This window comes from Astatotilapia calliptera, chromosome 6 (genome assembly GCF_964374335.1).
Source record: "Astatotilapia calliptera chromosome 6, fAstCal68.1, whole genome shotgun sequence".
Classification (NCBI taxonomy): Eukaryota; Metazoa; Chordata; class Actinopteri; order Cichliformes; family Cichlidae; genus Astatotilapia; species Astatotilapia calliptera.
Genome location: NC_137427.1, coordinates 4771759 through 4794598, shown reverse-complemented (window position 1 = coordinate 4794598; position 22840 = coordinate 4771759). Strand labels below are relative to the sequence as shown.

The window sequence follows — 22840 nt, the reverse complement described above, 5'->3', positions numbered from 1 at the left end:
ATTTTCCATTCTTCCTACTTCATTCTCCGTCACCTAGTCACCTCAAATTATATAAACGCAAGTCAGCAAGGTCTTGTGCGTCAGGGCCATTATTTTCAGGGGCAGGTTTTGGGTTTCATTGAAAACTTGTCTCATGAATGAACATGACGTTATCTGTCATTTGGCAGCACTGGCATTTCGTCAGTGCCCAGTAATAGCCACAACTGGAACACTCATCTGCATCCTTAATGGCTTTCATTCAAATGGTTTTTGGTATCCTCTTTGCAAGGAGCGGCAAACATAACACGACCACCCCAATTTAAATATATATGGATGTGGTGGGCAATGTCAAACAAAAGTAAAAAACACGGTTCTGGGCTAGGATGTGATGTCCACCGCTATATAATGACGTCCATAACGGGTCAAACCCCAGATAGCCTGGGGTGGTGGGAGGGAACCCTTAATGATTTTTGCTACCAAATACAGGCTAACCAACGTCACACCCGTGCCAGCAGCCCTCACACAAAACCAGGTTTTGTTTGTCTTACGTCAAGGGTGGTGTTTGTTATGCAACATGTATCGGGTCTTTAAGAGGAAACCTTTTGAGAGTGGGCCTCATAAGCGTGACTTAAATACACAGAAATGACAGAAGAAAAAACTGTGTTAGTCATTGTAACTGAAGAGGAAAAGAGCCACAGTTTACTGTGTGTACACTTGAATGGCCCTGTGAATAAAACATTAAAGTGGTTCTTGTGAATTTCCTCTGAGGCAGCGCAGCCAGATTAGCTGCTGTATGTCAGCTTTGCTGTGCTGTGTGTGCTGGTTTGTTTTGACATTGTCTCTAATCTGTCGTAATCAAGTATCTTAATCTTAATAATGCAGCCCCCCACCGTGCCCCACCTCCTCAACGAAAATGTTCCCATTTTCCCAGACAGCTATTAAAAATAGCCGAGTCTGACCCTTGAGCGACTGTCGTCTCTGTTACACAACCATTTTCATAAGCTCCAGAGATGTGACACTACTGCCGAGGAAGCTGGAAGTGTTCTCTGATTAGTGTTAGTCCCCAGAGACCTACAGGCCAAGCATTTTCGACTTAGTCTTTAGCAGATTGACCCTAGTGTCTCTCAGGATTGACAAGGTGCCATTTTTATCTAAGACGCAGAACACCCAAGAAGTGGGATTAAGCCATGTAAAATCTGGCAGCTAAAAGAAAATGGTGTCAACCAAAAACTGGTCGCTAAGCCCTGAAAGCTTGATGAAATCCGATACACTAAAACATTTAACAGGAAATTAGCTCTTGCTTGCTATCATCTGTAATTTACCTTTATTTATTTATTTATTTATTTATTTTAAATTAGAGACTTAAGTAGTTAGAAACATCGTGCCAGAGCTATAAAAAATATATTAGCCAGTTGGTTAATTTATGTCTTTTCATCCAGTTCAGTACTAAGCATTTTCTTATGTTGTGGCTAAGAACGTGACTCTATGTCATCAACATGTCCTCTAGTCTGCACCTGGGCTTTCGCTGGCAGATAAAGTGATAGTGCTGATGTTTTTGCGCTAAATGTTCCCAGTCGTGTTTCTTTTCCAATCTTAAGAGCAAAACTAGGTCATTTTCTGCCACCCTTGATACTTATGCGTGGTTTCTGCTAGAAAAGTTGTTAGACTCAGCAGCTTTTATTGTGTGGGCGTTGAGAGATTTAACATGGCACTATCCACCTGCTGCATGTACAGTCTGTGTTGCACAGATTGAACTGCAGATCTGTGTAGGTAGAGATCTCACTGCTGATAAGAGGAGAAAGCGAATCTCTCTCTGGTGTAAATGCATCCGAACGGTCTTAAACGGTCAGAGGCAGTAGTCAGTTTGTGTAGAAAATAAAGGTTTTATGTGCTGCAAAACTTTCAGGCTTGAATTTATTAAATTGTTCCTGACGCTAACAACATACTGTAACAAGATATAACATGATTCTGTTTAGCAGTATTGTTTTAATCTTACATCTCCGATCGACCTAGGTCAGTAAAGGTAAAGATGTGCTAAGTTAGCTATTCATTTTCAGCATATCCGAAACTATGCACACTGGGCATAAAATGGGTCAGATGTCAAAACACCTCTTCAGCGCTTCTGCACAGTCGCTTGTAATTTGATTGTTGAAGATATTTTGGGAATTTTTTTTCCTGATGTTTATGTGCCAAATAGATAAAATTGTTTGAGGAACTGGAGCCAAATAAAAGAAATAAGACAACAACAAAGGCAGATTAGTCAGGTGGTTAACTACTTGACTTTTTTCCTGAATTTGTTTGGATTGGATTTGCAGCTATATTTAAGGGTTTTTTTTGTCTTTTCTTTTTTTTTTCTATATCCCACCATTAAAGGCCAGATAATAGCTGGGCTACCTGCCAGAACTACTACTTCTTGCCTGGTATTATATTACACACACGCACTATGTGGTCCTTTGTAGTCTTAAAGTTGATTGTGTACTCCCCAGAACTCTTGGAACTTCCTGAATCTCCCTTCCTGTGCAGGATTAGCTTTATTTTCCAGACCCGTGCCTTAATCAACACTGCTGTTTTTCTCCAAAGGAGAAACTGTTTTGTGTATGCAGGAAGGATGTAAGTAACAGTATATTGTTATATATTTTCTCTCATTCACTCCTGGAAAGAACAAACAAATTCCAGGAACCATTACTCAGGGTTTGGCCACTTGAGGTATGTCTGATTCTCTAAACCGTGGAAGCTGGTGGAGGAGGGTGTCCTTAAACCTGTTCTTTAAAATACCTGGAGTCTGGAAACTTGGAAATATTTTGTTCTGTTATGTTCCAGGAAAGAGTATTGGCAAAGGGCAAATGAATATTTACAGTGGTGGAGTTTGGTTGCCATGTATGTTTGGCTTGATGTGTCATCAGTGCCTGCTTTTTATTTCAGTGACTCAATCGAGGGCGGGAAAATGTTTGTCTTGTTCCGGCTGGTTTGTTTTCTTACAGAAAACTTCTGGGTTTGGATTTCAAGTGCTGCAGGTATCAGCTTTAATAAAACACGCATCATGTTGATGGTTATACATTGTTTTTATACACTCAATTGAAACATCTAGGAAAGCCTCTTATCTTTTACCGGAACACTGGACAAGAGAAGCCCAATCTATTGTCTCAGGGATTACAAGTAGATACACTGAAACTACTTTAACCAAAACTTTAACAATATTTAATATAAGTGTCCACCGCTATAACAGCGTTGCAAAAATATATAGAAAAGCTTTTTCAGTCCCCTTTAATGGAATAACAGAAGCCAAACTATTTGTTAGCTTTCGATTGTAGGTTAATGTAGAGCAGAGTAATCATCAGGATAAATGCCAAATAGCCTGGATGTTTACTTCATGCTGGCACACATGTGCATTTAGCTGTCATTTGAGTCATGCGTGGAGAGCCAATCGTAACATGATGCATCATGTGGTGAGTTGGCACATCCGAGATAAGCTGTAGTGTTTGATAACCTCAGGCACTGGTTCTAGAAGAAGATGTTTTGGCCTTTGCCTAAAGTTTTTATTTTCAGTCCTGCATCTCATTGGTCATGGTAAAATCTTTAATTATTTATAGTTGCACCAGTGTCCAAAATATTCAGTGTATTACTGGCTTTCTGTTTAAGTATGTGATTTTTTTCTTTTTTCTTTTTTTGTGTTAGCCACACATTATTGTTGTTGTTGTTGTTATTATTATTATTATAGTTATTATTATTATTGTTATTATTGCGATGCATAACTGCGCACAGAAGTGAATTTACTCACACTAGTGGAGTCACTTTCTTCTGTGCAGCAAATGGCTAACAACCAATAGAAAAGAAGCCCTGTTGTTTCATGCTTTTAGCAGTCAAGAACCATCAGCTTGAGCTAAGATGCTATCATGGTGCCAAACAAGCCAAGGAGGTATTTAGAATTTGAGGATTTCTACTGAGAGAAAATTGGCCACCTTTAAGAGTCCTGGAACCTTTGTTGGACCATGTGAAAGTGTGATATGGAGCTCTATGCTAGGCGAGCTGAAGTGCTTTTACACATGGGCAGTAGAAAAGAGAGTTGCCATAATAGACCACTGGCCTATCTGTTTTTGAAACCTTCACATTTGTTATTGCCATCTTGGTGTTTGAAGCTGGACTTTATGAGCGAACGGTGGATTTGACTGAGACAGAAGTCACCGTGCACTCATTGTCTGATGACTTGTGATTTGCCAATAAGCACACCAGGGTAATCCTTTCTTCTGATTCTAATAATTGTAATTTACAAAACGAACTTCATGATTCATTTCATGACCTGAAATTAACAACTCATCAGTGATGTATTTATTGAAGTCGCAAAGAGAGGGTCTTTCCTTATCAGCCTGTACGGTCTTGGAGCCAAAGTGATTGCTTTTTTATTTTGACTCTTTTTTTTTTTAGCTGTGGACGCTGGAACTATTTTTTGCACCGTCTATGCGCTCACATGCAATATCCAGGTGCTGATTTAATTTAGGATGGTGTCTGATTTTAAAAACTATTGTATTTTTTTTCACAGATAAATCCAGGCCTGAATGTCCCTCAGTGAGCCTTGAGTTAAGACAAGGTTTGAAAAGCCCCGACTTACCCAGAAGGAAAAAAGAAAAAATGTTTTCAGGAATAACCTAGAATCACGACCCTTCTGTTTCCTGTTTTTAATAGTACAACAGCCTGGCTATTTTGGGAACACAAAGCAGTTAAAAGCTGGTTTGTTTCCGCATGAAGTGAAGGCTCTGAAGAAAACGTATTCCTCTTCATGGTTTGCTGAATGATCTGAACCATACAGGATCTAAGCCTGTCGTTGGAATGAAACCTAGTGCTGTTTGTGAAGACGTGACATTTGTGGTTGACTTTGTTGACGTATGATTTTTTTCTTTTCTTTTTTTCTTTTCTTTTTCTTTTTTAAAGGGATGAAATTGACATTTACAGTCAGTGATGTTGTGCTGACGGCAGGACAAAAACCAAACCCCCAGTGTTCCAGAGCATTGGGGCTGAAAAACAGAGCTCAGCATTCATGCAGTCAGTGCACGGTGGGCAGCTCCTCACAGGAATGCCAGGAGCTCCTGAACCCCACTGGCTGCCTCCTCCAACACAAAACTGCTGTTACTCGCCATACTAAACATTCAAAACCTCCTCTTTTGTATTTTTTATATTTTTAAATATAGAAAAGACAAATATTTTAATAGTGAATTTCGAAAGCAAATGGCTCAGTGTTTTAAGAATGTTAAACGTGAGCTTGAATTTAAAGCCTATTTCACACCAATTTGCTGTTCTATGGTTTTCAAAGGACCTCAGGGTTACTGGTTGTCCTTTGCTCCACAAAATAAAGCTCCTTTTGTCAGAGATTCAGCTGACATCCAACTCCACCAACCTCAAAAGTCTTGTGAGCAGCAGTTGATCTTCCAGTTGATCTTGTAAAGTTTGTCCACAGACTTGAATTTCACTCTATGCTTGGATATTTTGAAACCTACGGGCCATGTCTTTATGAAACAGTAAACATGCTGTGGATAGGTTTGCACCACCACATTCCCGACATTGTGTTTTCCCTTTCCCTTTGTTTTTGGTTCTTTCTTTCCTTCTTTGTGTCCTTTTATTGTGTGTGTGTGTGTGTGTGTGTGTGTGTGTGTGTGTGTGTGTGTGTGTGTGTGCTCTTTGAGTCATAGATAAATGCTCCCATTCATATTTTAGGGAATTAAATTTCAGGATCCAGTTTCAGACAGTACAAAAGAGGAAATATCACGTTAGTAGGATACGTGACAAGGGAGTTTCAGGCTAGTGCAATGTTGTGATAAACTTGGACTGTCTCCAGCACAAGTTATCTGGAAGATCACTGTTTTTATTTTAGACTTGCCTTTCCAGTCGTCTGTTTGGACTTGCTCCTTGCGCAACTACAGTAATCATATCTAAGATGGATGAATGTTGACGATAGAAAAAGAAGTAATGTTCCTGCACTTTGTGCCAGCAGACTCAGTTGTATAACAGCTGGCCGGCCCCTGCAATAGAGCTGAATTTGCCTGTGTTTTGCATTTATGACTAAACGCATTATGGAGCCGGTGTTGTGTTCAAGTACAAAAACTGCTATTGTGTGTTCAACCCTTTGTTGTAAAACAACTGAAAAGCGCTTCATTTGCTTTGATGCCACTGTGGTTCAGCTCAAGTAAGAAGTTTGAAAGTGTACAAAGTTGAAGGAGCTTTATTTAGCCTCTCACCTCTGCTCTACCCGTCCCACCTATTTAAATTCCTCCCTTTTAGAATACATGAAGTGTTTTCTAATGGAGTTCATGTAAACTGGCTGGTGCCATTGTTGCTGAAGTTTTCCTGAGCCTCAGTTGTTTAATTTGAAACAAGCATTAGTGCTGTTCTCTTTCCAAACTGCTGTTTATAAGCCAGTCAAATATCTCTAGTTAAGATAAAAAAAAATATTCAACAGATTTTGATATACCATGAGCCCTATAATAGATGTCAGGCACTGTCGACTAACGAACCTTAATCTCTAAACGTGCCGGTGTATGAATATGTCAAATCTGTAGGCAAGAGATAAGCCCTTCGGGTTTTCTATTTAAGTCAGGCTTCTCTTGACTAATCATGTCTAGATGTCAGTTTGGAGAACAACAAAGGAAAAACCCTTCTGAAAATTAACGAGTCAGCAGACTGGAATTATCCTTGGAAATCTAAAAATGTGTTTCCAGCTTAAAAGCTCTGGTGTTAACAGGCTATGCATTTCCTCTTCTCTTTCTCAGGCTTATGAGCGCCGCTTCCCTACTTGTCACCTCATCCCCATGTTTGTGGCGAGTGACGTTGTGAATGAGGAGACCAGTGAGGATGGTTCCACCCAGAAGATTGAGCGCCGCTGTGCCCTGGATGTGGATGCCCCACGCCTTCTCAAAAGGGTTTGTTGTACTTTAGATTTCCAGCAATTGAGTATCATAAATATAGCTTTAATGCTTTACTAATGACGTTTAATATTGTTTTGAGAACAAGACATTTCCGTACTCGCCATGATTGTTTTCTTTTACAGAATGTATTAGTGTTAATTTTTGCAAAGGTAGTTTTATCTTTTATTTTCAGTGTCTGTGTTTCATGCCAGTTGCATTTATAATACAAGTTCTATTGTTTACAGATTGCAGGTGTAGACTATGTCTACTTCATCCAGAAAAACACGCTGAACCGAAAGGAGAGGACTCTGCACATTGAGTCCCACAATGAGACCTTCTCCAACAGGGTTGTCGTCCACGAGACATGCTGCTATTCGGTATGTAGCATACTATGGCCTGTATTTATATAGCGCTTTACTATGGCCTGCATTGCATTTGTATAGCGCTTTTCTAGTCCCTAAGGACCCCAAAGCGCTTTACACTACATTCAGTCATTCACCCATTCACACACCGGCGATGGCAAGCTACATTGTAGCCACAGCTGCCCTGGGGCGCACTGACAGAGGCGAGGCTGCCGGACACTGGCGCCACCGGGCCCTCTGACCACCACCAGTAGGCAAACATGGAGTTAGTATCTTGCCCAAGGATATTTGGCATGCAGCCAGGAGGCAGCCTGGGATCGAACCACCGACCTTCTGATTAGTGGCTGACCTGCTCTGCCACCTGAGCTACAGCCACTAGTCCCTAAGGACCCCAAAGCGCTTTACATATCCAGTCATCCACCCATTCACACACACATTCACACACTGGCGATGGCAAGCTACATTGTAGCCACAGCCACCCTGGGGCGCACTGACAGAGGCGAGGCTGCCGGACACTGGCGCCACCGGGCCCTCTGACCACCACCAGTAGGCAACGGGTGAAGTGTCTTGCCCAAGGACACAACGACCGAGACTGTCCAAGCCGGGGCTCGAACCGGCAACCTTCCGATTACAAGGCGAACTCCCAACTCTTGAGCCACGATCGCCCAACTCTTGAGCCACGATCGCCCCTTACTATCAGCAATAGACATTTCAAGCAAAGAGCAAACTGTTAAAATCCCTCACTAATTTTAATGAAAGTCATTTCTCACTTGTTTCAGTGCAGCTGCTGTTTTTATCTTTAAGTAGAATCCACTCTCCTGGTTTTGCTCTACACCTAGCATGCTAACTTCTGGCATAGAAACTCAACCCTTTCACTGAAACTGCTGGAAAAATGCTCAAGAAAATGTCTTTCATGACCAGTACTGATCCTTACCACAAACACTGAGTTAGTTCAGAAAACAGACGTTTGAGGATTGTACAGGTGATCAATATGGGGCTTCCAGAGTGATCTAAAAATAACTGCAAGGATTCTTTAATCCACGTGTACCAGAACCTTGTGTCCACTTTTTTTGTTGGTCCTGTACAGCCAAGGTACATTGCAACCAATTTACATTACCATTTCCTGGTTTAAAGTAACATATTCATTTTAAGGTGGGAGAAGTGTGTATAAATTATACAAAGCAGGCTGTAACATGAAAGTGTGTATTCCTGGGGCAGGTTTTACAGAGGCAAACTAAAACCCAGATCCTGGCAGTGTGACACGCTCAACCCGTTTGGCTATTTAGGCTGACTTGTGCATACAGACAAATGAGCAAACACTGACATGTTCTGTAACGCTGTTGTTCACCTGCTGAATGGCAAGCTGCCACCAGCACAGCCATGTTGATGTTTGTGCCTCCTTTAATCTCTTCCCTGCATCCATGATTGGACTACCACTGAGCCTGCTTCTGTTTGTCTCGGCCCATCTTTCCTTGTGAATTATTTAGTCGTCTGCATTCTGCTTGGTTACTCACAAAATACTGAAATGAAACCAGCATCTCTTTACTTTCTTTCTGCACTATGCGAAACTGTGACTCCAGATGAGCTTATTTATGAATGCATGTGTGCTGAGTTAATGAGGTCAAGCACATTGAGTTAGCCTCCAACCAACTGGAGTGCTAATTTTAGGTCTAAGGCCAAACAGAGGCTTATACTGTGTACTTTAACATGCTGTGATAACAGTAACCAGGATGGACAGTGCTGTTAGACTGAGCTAATGGACCGGGCTAAAGATGAAATATTTTGGTAGTCAAGGGTGAACACGTTACCATCATTATGGCTTTAGAAGCGTGTGACTCTTTATTTACTGATATTGTAGCTTGTGACAAAAAACATTTTTAAATGTATTTCAACAAAAATGTCATTTTGATTCAAGTGTCATCCTAACAAATCCTTCTAGAACCATCATAGATCTAAGATATATGCAGTGTAGAGTGCTATATACTGGCCAGCCAGTCCTTACTACTGCAGTTTGGCCTGAAAACAACACTTTAAGGATTGTGCATAAAAGTCTAGCGGACAAATATAAAATTATTCAAGTCACTGAATTTGATGAGTTTGTTTATGCTTATGTTTATGTTTTTTTATGTCCCTGACCCACAGAAACTAATGTTGAGTTTCTCTCCCACTCACTTTAATAACTTCAAAAAGCCATAACTTCAAAAAGAAATAAATTCCAGCTGCCGAGCATGATTGTAGAATGATTTTTGCTATTGCCGAAGATGACCTTCACACAGCACTGAGGGAAATGTGTGTATTTCAAGCTTCATGACTGTTCATGTGTGAAATGCTGGCTAATTTTAACATGGACAGACTGACACACAGACTCCCACTCACAGTGCTCTGTGTGAAAATTGCTTTCTTTGTGCGTCATCATGTAATGAAGCTGGGTGTATGGTTACCATAGTAACATGGTTATGCGGTTCTGTGTTGCTTACAGCTTTAATATAGTGTGTGTGTGTGTGTGTGTGTGTGTGTGTGTGTGTGTGTGTGTGTGTGTGTGTGTGTGTGTGTGTGTGTGTGTGTGTGTGTGTGTGTGTGTGTGTGTGTGTGTGTGTGTGTGTGTGTGTGTCCAGGTCCACCCGGAGAATGAAGACTGGACGTGTTTTGAGCAAACCGCCAGTCTGGACATCAAGTCCTTCTTCGGCTTTGAGAGCACCGTGGAAAAGATTGCTATGAAGCAGTATGCCAGCAGTATCAAAAAGGTGTGTTTGTGTGTGCTTATTGTTTCATCCCGTCATTTATGTGTGAATGTACCGATGCACAGTAACATTAAACAACACAATGACTGCGTTATGAATTATTCAGATCTCACTCTGTCCTACGAGGTTAGATGTTTCTGGAACATGACTCAGTCCATCTCACACTGTAATTGCATAAATAAGCTTGTGTAAACCTTTAGACTGGACAGGGCTCTTTTGTTGTGGACCCAGTGAGTCATCCACCTTCATTAATGAACAATGTAGAATACAGTCCTTTCATTTTTTCCTTCTGTTTTCATTAGCTGATGCTTCAGTTTAAACTGACGCTTTAGTTGGAAAATGCTAAACGCTACATGGCCTTTCTTGGTTGAATAAAAACACATGTAGATCATGTTTTTCGGTATTCTCACACTTGTTTTCCTTCCTTCTAACAGGGAAAAGAAATCATAGAATACTACCTAAAGGAGCTGGATGATGAGGGGCTCACTCATGTGCCCCGCTGGAGTCCCTCCTCTCATTCCCTGCCTCTCTCCAGCCCCACCAGCCTCTCAACGAACCAACCTGAGCTTGGAATCGTGCCTGCCGATTCAGTCCCACTGTCTGCAGATGCCAGGGATGGACCCTCACAGGATGCAAAGCAGGACAGCAACTTGCTTCAGAACGACAGCCTCGCAGAGATTCTGCCGGGGACACCAGAAGGTCTGTACCTGAAGATTCAGAAAATGAATCCTAGAAGCTTATTTTAGAATTGTGTATATAATTATATTCTGCAAAAAATGGCTAATATTGAAATCGTATTGTGTAACTAAATTTGGAGGGACATTTTATTTGGTTTATACCACTGCCGCAACAGTTTGTCATCTGCAAGCATCGTTGGAAAAAAAACAACCAACCAGTTAGACAACTTTGGTGAATAATTTAAATAACTGAGGAAAAGTAGTTGCTCAAGAATGGGATGGGTGTGAGAATGGAATTCAGCGTCTTGAAAAGTTGTTTACAGTTATGGATGTAATTTCTGAAAAAACATATTTCTTATTGTGAATCGTGACATCCAATTACATATCTGTTGACAGCTAGGGCAAGGCCTTGTTTACAGAATCTAAGATTTTCATTAGAATTTGTGATTTATTGGTGATATTTCAGTAAGTTTATTACACATTAATTTACTATCCAGCAGTCTAACTTTTTGTGTTTTTTATGTTGCAGACAAGCTGGATGCAGACTATATCAAACGTTACCTGGGTGACCTGACACCCCTGCAGGAGAGTTGCCTGATCAGACTGCGCAAGTGGCTTCAGGAGACACACAAGGGAAAGGTACTGCACTGTTTCTCAAAAGGAATAATAACAAAACATGACTGGATACATTATTGATACATTTTGATACATTTGAGTTAGTTATTGCTAAAAGTAATATTTAGCACTACTACTCTATCTTAGCTAGGCTACTGATAATGTTGTATTTTACATTAACTTTTCACAAATTAGCTTTATAATGTCTTTAAATAACAGTGATGTGTTTTATGGTGGCAAGTGTAACCATTTCCAACTCTGTTCAGATCCCTAAAGATGAGCACATCCTTCGTTTCTTGCGGGCCAGAGATTTCAACATGGATAAAGCGCGGGAGATCTTGTGCCAGTCTCTGACCTGGAGGAAGCAGCACCAGGTGGACTACTTGCTGGAAACCTGGAGCTCCCCACAGGTTCTTCAGGACTACTACACCGGCGGCTGGCACCACCACGACAAAGGTGGGTTGGTATTTACAGCCGCAACTAAAGATAATTTTATTAGGCATACTGAAATCTTGCATGTGCATCAGTATGGAAACACATGATCTTATGACTTGTGTAGAGCTAAACTTGCACTGTTCCGTAGAGGAGACTCCACTTACACAATCATGCAGTCGTGTTTGCAGTTTTTCAACATAATGTTTTCTTATGTGACTTTACAGTGTAAACAGATCTCAACCATTCTTAGCAACCCGCAGCTCTCAGCCAAGTGTGTAAAATAAAAATGATCTAGCTTGTTGGTGCTACTTGGTTACCCAAATAGTACACACACTCTCACAGTGACAGTCTTCTTTGGAGTAGATTCCTTGGATTCCTTATTTGGGAAAAGAATGAACGTATAAGTCAAACAAAGCTTTTATGTTGCCACACCAGAGCCTATTTAATCTTCTCATTTCCAATTTTCCACAAGTATTAGCCTTGTATCAACAGGGACAAAACATGAAAGCATTCCTCAGTGTACACAATAACTTGTCTTATGTAACAAGAGCAGATGGCCAGCAATGCTGACCTTTCCACTTAGCTTGTAGTCTTTGTGGAATGTAAATCATGTGATATACCATGTAAACATTTATTTAATTTTTAATTTTTCAGACGGCCGTCCTTTGTATATCCTGAGGCTTGGCCAGATGGACACCAAAGGACTGGTGCGCGCTCTCGGGGAGGAGTCTTTGCTCAGACATGTATGTAAAACACACTGTACTGCAGTTAAGGTTTTGTGTTTGTAGTGCAGGTTGATGAGTTTATAGGTCAGACAGGGTTTCTGCCACAATATTTGTTAACTCCTGCTTCTTTGAATTGCACAGGACAATTTGATAACGCACTCATTAATTTACCCCTGTTATCACCCTGATGCTTTGTTCTATTAGTTGCATTTCTACACACAGTTGGTGCAAGAGAGAGAAAAAGTGGGCAATTCAGGCCAGGCAGGCCGCTGGGTTTGCAATACACGGGCGGAAGCGCTGGGTCAGGTCGGTTTTGGATTACAGGTTAGGGAATTAATGTCCGGTGGCATTTCCTGACAGGTAAATTAACACCAGGCTATATACAGAACACAGGCTGTGTAAAGGGTGCTGATTTATAATATTGCAGTCACTGTGGAGTGGAGTCTGGGAGCCAAGTGTGTCAAATGTACAATTCATGTCACTGCAGGTGCTTTCTATCAATGAGGAGGGTCTGAGACGCTGTGAGGAGAACACAAAGGTGTTTGGTCGGCCAATCAGGTAAACCTTTACAACCTGTCAATATGTTAGATTGTTGAAAAAATCTTGGACCTCTATTATTCACAATATTTGTAAACCAATATATCTCTGCCTCTCAAAGGTGATACTACGTTATATTCCACTGGTCCTTGCTTTAAATCTGCAGACTGTCTTTGAGTTTAGTTCAAGAAAAGAGTAAAACTGAAATGCATCACATATTCAAACAGGGCTTTGACTGGAAGCTCAATTCACAAGTTGTTCCTTGTGGAACAACTCAAGAAAACTGAAGATAAAGACCTGATATAAATACATATGTACTATATACAGAAACAAATTGCTCTTTCTTCTATTACTCATAACACCGTTGTACAATTTCCTGTTTTGTCTGTTTGTTTATTGTGATGTTTTATATAAATATAAAACCTACATTTGTTAAACTGTGCTGTGCTTCATCACAAGTGATACTTTTCTCGCTTGATGTTACATCATACAATAGTTTGATAGTCCTCCATAACAAACAGGAGAGTATCCCTGTGTGACGTTGACTTAAAAGGCTCTATTTCAAAAACTGTTATCTCTGCTCTCTGGTTACTTTTAAACACAGTACCTGGTCTCACATCACAGTATGACAGAGGCTGCGCCTCTTATTCACAATGACCTTAGAAAAACTGGTCTCAATTCTTTTGCTGCTTCAGAAAAGTAATGTACTACTGAAAAATAATTTATTAGAACATTTTAAAAGGTAACATTTACATGTCATCACCCACGATTTTCTTAATTCTGAAAATTATTATTTTTGTACTATTTCTGTGTTGTTAAGATTGTTTTTTTTGTTTTTTTTTTAATTTTGTTTTTACTTTCATGTATCTAATACCTGTTTAGCAAAAATTGCTATTACTCTTTTTTTAATCGGTTGTTGCATATGAAGGAACCATTTCAGCATACTTTATTTCCAGCTTCTGGAGTTTCAGAACTTGCAGGTTTACTTGTTTGTTTGTTTGTTTGTTTGTTTTTTGCTGTTTTTATACATTATGCCAGTCTAAATTAATTTAGATGTTTTTGTTGTTTTTTTTGTTTGTTTTTTAAGAAGCCTCCGTAGTGGTTCAGAGTATGAAGACAGAATTCACTGCCTGTGATCTAGACAGTTAATATGAACTAATAACACAGTGTCAGTGTTGACAAAGAAAAATAATCAGCATCAGTGGTAGGTATAGTCCAGTGCTTGTGTAAAACGGCTTTGAATGTGGTCATAGGTGAATATAAATGCAGGTTAAAAGCAGCTTAAAAACATGCAAGCCGTTTTAGATTCGGTTCAGCAGTCAGAACTGGGCACAGGTACACACACAAACACACACACACACTATGAGTGAGTCCAGAGCAGAATTTATCTCCCCCAAAATGGAAAGCGCACATGAGGCTCGACTTTCAGGGGACTCATTCAGATGGCAACTGACAGAGTGAGCGGGAGGGAACAGAGATGGTATCTGTCATCTGTCAGCTCTCTGAAGCAGCAGCAAGAGGAGGAGGAGGAGGTGCCTGGGATAAGAGCTGCGCAGGAAGGCATGTGAACTATGAGAGGCTGTCACGTCACAGCACTCTGCCAGGACAGATAGAAGGAAAGGAAGAATGTGCTGCAAGGGTTGGAGGGTTCCAGAATTAGCAAGCACTGCCTTCACCACTTAAGCTTCACTTCAGAGTGACAAGTGCTAAGTGGTCAAAAAGAGGCCGTAGCCCATTTATGGGTTTGTGGCTGTCCTTATACACACACATCCCTAATCCTCTCATGTCCTCTTCTCTAGCTGTTGGACATGTCTAGTAGATCTGGAGGGGCTGAACATGCGTCACCTATGGCGACCAGGAGTCAAGGCGCTGCTGAGGATCATCGAGGTCGTGGAGGCAAATTACCCTGAGACTCTAGGACGGCTGCTTATATTGAGAGCTCCAAGAGTCTTCCCAGTCCTTTGGACACTGGTGAGACCCAGGATAAGACTAACTCAGACCCTGTGGGGTCATCGTGTTACAGCACCGGATTATGCATACAGTGACTTTTCAGTCTGTTTCACACCCTTATTTTGACACATGCAGAAGTTGCCAGTATTCACAAATGTGTAGTATTTGCTAAGCAGTGGCAACAGCAGCATCGTTGGCCCCAAATGGAAATAAGAGCTTTCAAGTCCCGGAAGTTCTGCTGGGTTCTACTTAAGGTGACAGGATCCCAGCAAACAGAGTATGGTTGCATCTGGTAGTGTGGACAAGACAGTTGTGCAGATGGACTGAAATTTGTAGGTTACAGGTTTGGCATGTGAAGGATCGCTTTACTCTGGCAAAAATGAAGAGCCACCTCTAAAATCACCTTCTAGCTGTTTGACCTGTATTTCTTTTTAATTGGTTTTCCATCATATTGTGACAATACATGTCTAGGTTGTGGATTTGAATTGGCAGGAGTCAGTTTTCCCTGTTACACATAGCTTAGGCGGCAGAAGATAGGTTACAGGTTAGCCTGTACTTGATGCATGATGATAACGTTCCTGCTTTCTTTACAGTCTTTGGAAAAGAGCCAAGCTTTGTCCTGCAGTGTTGACTTTTAAAATGGTTCTACTTTTTAAATGTAGAGCACTGACTCAATATGTAGAATGAGGGACAAGGGATAAAAATGTTGTGCAGTCACACATAAAATAGGACACCTGGTCACCTAGCTCTGCTGCCTATTGACTGCTCATGCAAAAAGCACGTCACAAAAGACTTCAGTTTGTTTTATAGTGTTTACCTTCCTGACTTAATTAAGTCATGTATTTTAAACATGGGTTTGACTGGTTATTTAAAGGTAGAATTGTTGCATATTATTGCATTATTACATTATTGCTTTAATTAACCAAGAAACTGGTTAAACAACTTCCTTGTTTTAGCATTTATAAGGTTTAGGGTGGGAAAGGAATGTGGATTGTTATCAAACACAAGTTTCATATGCTGCACCAGTATTTCCTCATGTTACTGCAGGCATGTCATGCATTTAATATCTGCCTTCTCCCTCAGGTGAGCCCATTTATTGATGAAAACACCCGCAAGAAGTTCTTGATCTACGCAGGCAATGACTATCAGGGTGCTGGAGGTCTCGTGGACTACATAGACAAGGAAATCATTCCGGATTTCTTGGGAGGAGAGTGCATGGTGAGAGTCACTGTAAGATTTAAACTCAGAGTAAAAATTGATCCTAAAACATGACACCACCCACATCGAGTTTTCCTTTACTGACCCAGTGTACACGTGTGCTTTTTTCTTTGCAGTGTGAGGTACCGGAGGGTGGCCTGGTTCCCAAGTCCATGTACCGCACAGCCGAGGAGGTCGAGAACGAGGACATCCGTCTGTGGACTGAGATGATCTATCAAAGCGCCAGCATTTTCAAAGGAGCTCCGCATGAGGTGAGGCTGAATGCACGGAAAGTAAAAGAAAACGATGGAAGGCCTGTGTAGCTCTGATATGAATAGTAGGTCAGGACAACAGAGAACTGCACAGTGCCTCTGATGGAGGTGTTGTGAAACTTTCTGCCACCTAGTGGTTGTAACTTGTTAAACGCATCTTAGGTAAATTCTGAATTCAGACGACGAACACATGTAGCGTGACTTTGAAATATAATCTGCCTGCAGTGATGTGGCGTAACCTCGTGTTGCATGATTTATACCAAAGGGACACTGTCAAACATAATCACCCAGCTGGAAAGGGCTTTGCTTTTTATCTTAATGGTCTCAGACCGTCACGCAAATGAACCATTTTATTTCACTGCTTTTGGTAACTGAGTTCTCTAGTTTGCTGTTTACCTGAAGTTTGTATATGGAAAGTCATTTATAGCCTTTTGAGACCCAGACTATTCATGCATGTCCTCTGTAGTGGACACACAAACTGTTTTTTGTTTTCTCTGTTCTCAAGAGGATGTAGTATTTTTCTAAGCTTGATGTTTCAAGTTGCTTTTAGACTACAAGCCCTTAGGGGTCCTTGGGGACTAGTAAAGCGCTATATAAATACAGGCCATTTACCATTTTACAAGCCAGTTTCCTCCTAGTAGCAAGTTTGATCTTAATCTCAGCAGTCACCGGGCCTAAAAACTGCATTCATATGTCATATGTTTTAGATACTTCTCTTTCCCCTCTTGAAGTGATACCATTTTCCCACATATTTGAGTACATACATATTTTACATATGTGCATAGAGATTAATGGATGCTAACAGCATCAAAACTAGTGCTTATACCAGGGTGTCCAACTCCAGGCCTCAAGGGCCGGTGTCCTCCAGGTTTTAGATATCACATTGGGTCAACACACCGGAATCAAATGATTAGTTCATTACCAGCCCTCTGTAGAGCTTTAAGATGTGGAGGAGGTAATTTAGCCATTTAAATCAGTTGTGTTGGGTCAAGGACACATCTAAAACCTGCAGGACACCAGCACTTGAGCCCTGGAGTTATTATTATTATTATTATTATTATTATTACCGGTATTATTATTATTATCATTATCATAAGTGTGGTGTCCTGGGGTTGGACACCTCTGGCCTAGATCATCAAAAGTGACAGGTAAAGAGTTATTTTCCCACACGTCTTCACAGCCGTACTTCTTTTTGCAATCAGTCGATTCACTTTTAATGCCAAAAACATCATCTTATACAGCCCATGCACTTTACGTAAACCTGCTTAATATCTTCCACCCCCATCAGATTGTGATCGAGATCATCGATGCCTCCTCGGTTATTACCTGGGATTTCGATGTGTGCAAAGGCGACATTGTTTTCAACATCTACCACTCAAAGCGAGCTCCGCAAGTACCACGCAAAGATACCCTGGGAGCCCACGGCATCACCTCCCCAGGAGGCAACAACGTGCAGCTCATTGACAAGTCCTGGACGCTGGGTCAGGATTACAGCATGGTCGAGTCTCCGCTCACCTGCAAGGAGGGCGAGAGTGTGCAGGTTGGTTTATGATCGTGAACTTTTGATGTCTTCTTGGATCATTGTTACTTCTACAGATCCTCATTTTTGCTTGTTTGTACTTTGAATCCTTCCTCAGGGTTCCCACATAACGAGGTGGCCGGGTTTCTACATCCTCCAGTGGAAGTTCCACAACATGGCGGCCTGCTCGGCCACCAACCTGCCCAGAGTGGATGACGTGCTGGCCACCCTCCAGGTCTCCTCACACAAGTGTAAAGTCATGTACTACACTGAGGTGTTGGGCTCTGAGGACTTCAGGTTAGTGTGTGGGTGAACGATGGAGACATTTATATGCGTCTGTGATGTGTAAATATGTCATGTATTCATATTTTTGCTGTTTTGATAAGGTTTTTATTTTAGACATCATCCATTTATTACTGCTCATTTTCACTCCTGTCTTCTTTCAGTTTTCCCTCTCTACAATCCTCCACATAGTGCCACGTATGACATTTGGTACTTGAATGAATGAAATCTTTAATGTTGCTAAGATGACTGAAATGCCTTTGGAGTATAATGAGTTTTCCAGACCCACAGTTTTGAGATGAGGATACTGTTCCCTTGCTTGAAGACGACTTTAATCAAGCTTTTTCTTTCCAATCCACTCCTGTTCTATCGCTCACAACCCCCTCCTCCTGCTCTGTCTTCTTCCTGTGAAGAACGGCTTGCTGTGATGTGCAGAGTTTGTAAGTGGCTCGGTGTTTGCCCCTTTTTCTTTAGCACTAGCTCATCATCATCGCTGCTTTTGGCTGCTAATCTGAGTGCCCTTCTCCTTCCCTCCCTCCATGGCAGTCTTGCTTCTGATGCTGCAAAGAGATGCTAATTTGCATCTGTTCTTGCTTATGACTTTTGTTAGCGTTGGCTAACAGGATGTTGTTGCTTTCTTCACACTGAGGAAAGAATCCGGTGCAACCTGCTGGCATTAATCACCCTGCTTGCATAACTAAAACTCTCAGGATTACTTGATTTGGTTAACTTCAGCAAACAGCCGCCCAACTGACACGCACATACACACTGTCATTTTCTGACTTGTATTTGCTTTTCTTCACTCATCACATTGCACTACCAGCTCAGTCTCACTTTGCTTTCAGTGCACATGCTGCTTCAGTTTATTTTATCTTCAAAAACAGACTTGGCGTGATCATCTAACTCATACTAGTAGTTTTTAACAAGATGTTTTGATAAAGGTTGATATTTACACTTCTGAGTATGTGAAATGCCTTCTTGAGTGAAGTAAATGTAGAATTTAGGGCAATATTTCTTCCCATGTCTGTAATGTATAATACATGCCATAACAGTAAGTCTCTACCTTTTTATGGCTCCTTATATTGTAGAGTTGGGAGTTAAAGGGTTCCTGTGAACTAAAGTCATCCTCGTTAAAGCTGCTCTTTTTATTCATTTTTAATTCTCTGGTGAGTCCCTCAGACTTATCTAGGTCTGTTTCAATTACTTAGGATGGGTTATTACGGTTAACAGTTAAAAGGAATCAAAAATGAATAACATTTATGCAAGTTGAGGTACCGCGGGTCATAATCATCCATAACCATTTTTATGGAGGATTTAATAACTTCATACAAAATGGATGAGGTTAATAAAAGTGCCATGTGTCATATTTTGTAAATTATTTTAATTTGGCTTCATACAAGCCAACCTTTTGAATGTATTCAGGCACATATTAAACCAAGACATTGGTTTTGTCAATGCACATAGTAATTTTATATTGCATCCATATAAATCCAAAACCAGTCTAGCTACTACATGGGAATTAATACCTAAAGTTTCTTTTATTCATTCAAAAGTAATAAAAGAAAAATGGTGCCTCATGCTTTGCCACAGGAAGCCTCATTGAAGTGGCCGGTTTCGCTCATTTCCAGCTGCATATTTTATTTTTAGATTTTGCTAGAGTAGCTTGTAGGATACGGTTTAGTTTTGTTTACCTTATACTGGGCCTTGCTGCTCCTCCCACTTTCAAGCAGCTTTGTTCTGATTGGTGCCTTTTGTAAACAGACAGTTTGAACAGCACGTGGGTGTGGCTTCTGTGCCTGAGATGACTGCTAACATTACAGTGTCTCGAGCTTCCAGGGATTGTTATATGGACCTCTCTTATTGGAAAATGTTGCCATATTTAACATGAACATCCACCCCCAAAACTTTTTTAACACAGATATGACAGGAAATGATAAAAGAACAATGGATCCCCTTTAAGTGGCTCCTGCCTTTAACGAAATGCCCTGACCTTTGGTTTTTTTTGTTTTGTTGTTGTTTTTATTCATTATAAAATTAAAAACAGTGGCTGGTGTAAAACCGTTCCCTGAGTTGTTGCAGCCTGTGGCAGGGCCTGTATGTTGTAGGGTCCAGAGTGATTCTCCCTCCTTTAGGTTTGCTCTGACCGCATGGTTCTGCATCATGAGCACGGGTCATGCACACATAGTGCGCTCAGTTAGTGCCAAGCAGTCTTAAGGCTGCACAGGTGTCGTGTACACATGAAATTAGCTGAAGTGTGAGTTTTGTGTGCATTCACGTGTTCACCGCATGTTTGTTTCTTCTCTCAGGGGGTCGATGACCAGCTTGGAGTCGAGCCACAGCGGCTTCTCTCAGCTTAGCGCCGCCACCACCAACTCCAACCAATCCCAGTCCAGCTCCATGATCTCCAGGTAGAAACTGGTGTCAGAGGACTTCAATTCCCCAAACCCACGTCCCCCCTCCACTGCCCATACCGTCAACACGGACGCCAACTTTTCCTATCCCCATACCCTTAAACCATCATCTTTGGACTCTGTTCCTATTGCACAGCCAGTCTCTGTGGAACTGATGCATGCTTGCACAAACGGAAGACAAAGAATTAAAAAAAATTCTGAGGCAAAAAGAAACTAAATGTACAATTTAAAGGGCTGATTTTTGCACAAAGGGTCATATATTTTCCATGCCTGGCATCTCAACTGGGCAGCAGTTTGAATAAGACCATCAGCAGAATGTTTTGTGCACGATGGAGCGGATAAAGGCCAGGAGGTGAGGAGTGGTGCCTTTCAGGCACCAGAAGCTGACAGAAAGCAATATTCTCATCCTACGGAACAGGATGACGACACTGGAGGCGCTGTTACATATATGCATTTACACGTGCACACACATACACAGTACCGAGGCGACGCATACCTCATTCATGTGCGTCTGCTGATAAAGACTGGATGAGCTGTTACATACGAACGCCACTCGGGCACAAACGCACACGAGAACGTTTGACATGGAAAAAAGTTGACAGTGTTTGCCATATTGTTACTGGAGGGTTTATTGTCTCTGGGGAGCTGTATATAGGTCAAATGTGGGTGGGGTGAACATCTAATAGATCTGGGTCAAATAAGATCAGCTGTCTGTATCACAACAGTACAGGTGTCAGTGACTTCGGCAATTGACAGGTTAAAATCTTCCCGGCGTGCTCCTGTGGCTGAGTTGAGCTTTCTGACACTCATTGCATTGCTGTACAGGTTGCATCACATCTTTTGAATATTTGACCCAGATCTGACGCTTAGCAAAGTAAATCCACTAGAAGCAATAACACAAGTTTGACTTTCTACTGTGTGAAATATTTCTATTTAACGTGAAAATGTATGAGGAGAATAATTTACGGTGGCCCCAAGGTGCAAAACGCAGTAACAAAAGTAAAAATGCTACATTTCAGAAAACAGGATGACAAACCTTATACCAGTAACATTTCTGAAAACGGGACATTTGATGCATTTTTTTTTTTTTTTTGAATTGGCAGAACCAAAGTACCTGATGTTACAGTGATGTCATTTCCTGTTTCAGTAATACTTTCAGAGGTTTGACATGAATTTAAAGTTTGAAAGGATGGAATAAAAAAGTTGATAAAGGACATTCAGAAATGAGTATTATGAGAGTCAAAGACTTCAACTATCAAAGCGATGTAGGCCCAGTGCTGAATAACCAAAGATAAAAAGGCAGCACTCACAATACTTCAGGCGTAAGTTGACAGATCCCACATTTTCTGAGTCATTCCTGTCATGTGACTAAACTTGACTCATGTTTGACATGATTGGTAAAGGTGACTTATTCCTGAGGTCTTGTGCGAGTGCTACCTTTTTGTCTTTGGTTATACTTTGCTTAAGAAATGTTTGCGCTCTGGCTACAGTCCTAACCAGCATGCACACGCCGCCCTGTTATCTCGGTGTGTTTTCAGGGTTTGCAAGGACATTTTAAAGTCGCGTCAAAAAGTACATCATGATTGTCCTTTGACTTTGGTTCGGGTATTTCAAAAACAATGTCTTTACCTCGTCTTGTGCAGTGAAATGTTGTCTTTTTCTTTTTAAGTCTGCTTTGCACCGCTGGGCCAACGTCATCACTGGTGCAGATTGCAGATGAACTTTTTCTTGCGTACAGGCGCACAGACGGGCAAACTCGAGTCGGTAAACGGCTGAATTCTGTGGCACCACCGTTTCTCGTCTACAGACTTTTTGTCAGGAGTGAAACAAAAATAATTTGCCAGATTTTCTCCTCGACACGTGCTCTGTCCTCGTAGTAAGGGATGCACTGACTGTGAAATACTAGGCCGTAATCCAGCACTGATACTGACATTTTTTTTTTTTTTTAGTCTTTATATTGTTTTTTTTGTTCCAGGTGAAAGAAAAAGAAAAAAAACTTTATTTAAAAAAAAAAATGCATGTGTTTTAGCTCTTCATGGAACAGTTTTTGAACATTTAGCCAGCGCAAAAGTCAGTAACGCCATCTTATCAGCTGATACTTGGCTGATTCATCGGTGCATCCCTACCTCATGCTTTGAAAATATATGTATAAAAATAATCTTAACGTGGAACGGCTGCAGTTCGTTTGCTTTCTGTCGAGCGTCTGCACATTTGAGGAACTCAAGTTAAATGAAGCAGTCAAGGA

The 22840-nt window shown here is 41.1% G+C and overlaps 1 protein-coding gene across 5 annotated transcripts in view; it reads left to right on the top strand.

Moving 5' to 3' along the window:
* Positions 1-21811, top strand: part of LOC113023616 (SEC14-like protein 1) — a 33402-nt gene extending 11591 nt beyond the window's left edge. For 2 of the 5 annotated variants that reach the window (XM_026169810.2, XM_026169807.2), the window contains 15 exons: positions 6738-6887; positions 7118-7249; positions 9850-9978; positions 10410-10674; positions 11182-11291; positions 11534-11723; positions 12357-12445; positions 12915-12985; positions 14764-14935; positions 15998-16144; positions 16249-16383; positions 17672-17923; positions 18021-18199; positions 18598-18624; positions 20491-21811. In XM_026169810.2, the coding sequence (XP_026025595.1) occupies positions 6738-6887; positions 7118-7249; positions 9850-9978; positions 10410-10674; positions 11182-11291; positions 11534-11723; positions 12357-12445; positions 12915-12985; positions 14764-14935; positions 15998-16144; positions 16249-16383; positions 17672-17923; positions 18021-18199; positions 18598-18624; positions 20491-20596 (2154 nt within the window). In that variant the 3' untranslated portion in view covers positions 20597-21811. The remainder of the gene's footprint in view (positions 1-6737; positions 6888-7117; positions 7250-9849; positions 9979-10409; positions 10675-11181; positions 11292-11533; positions 11724-12356; positions 12446-12914; positions 12986-14763; positions 14936-15997; positions 16145-16248; positions 16384-17671; positions 17924-18020; positions 18200-18597; positions 18625-20490) is intronic. The other 3 variants (XM_026169808.2, XM_026169809.2, XM_026169811.2) reach the window with 3 other exon arrangements.
* The last annotated feature ends 1029 nt before the right edge of the window (positions 21812-22840 follow it).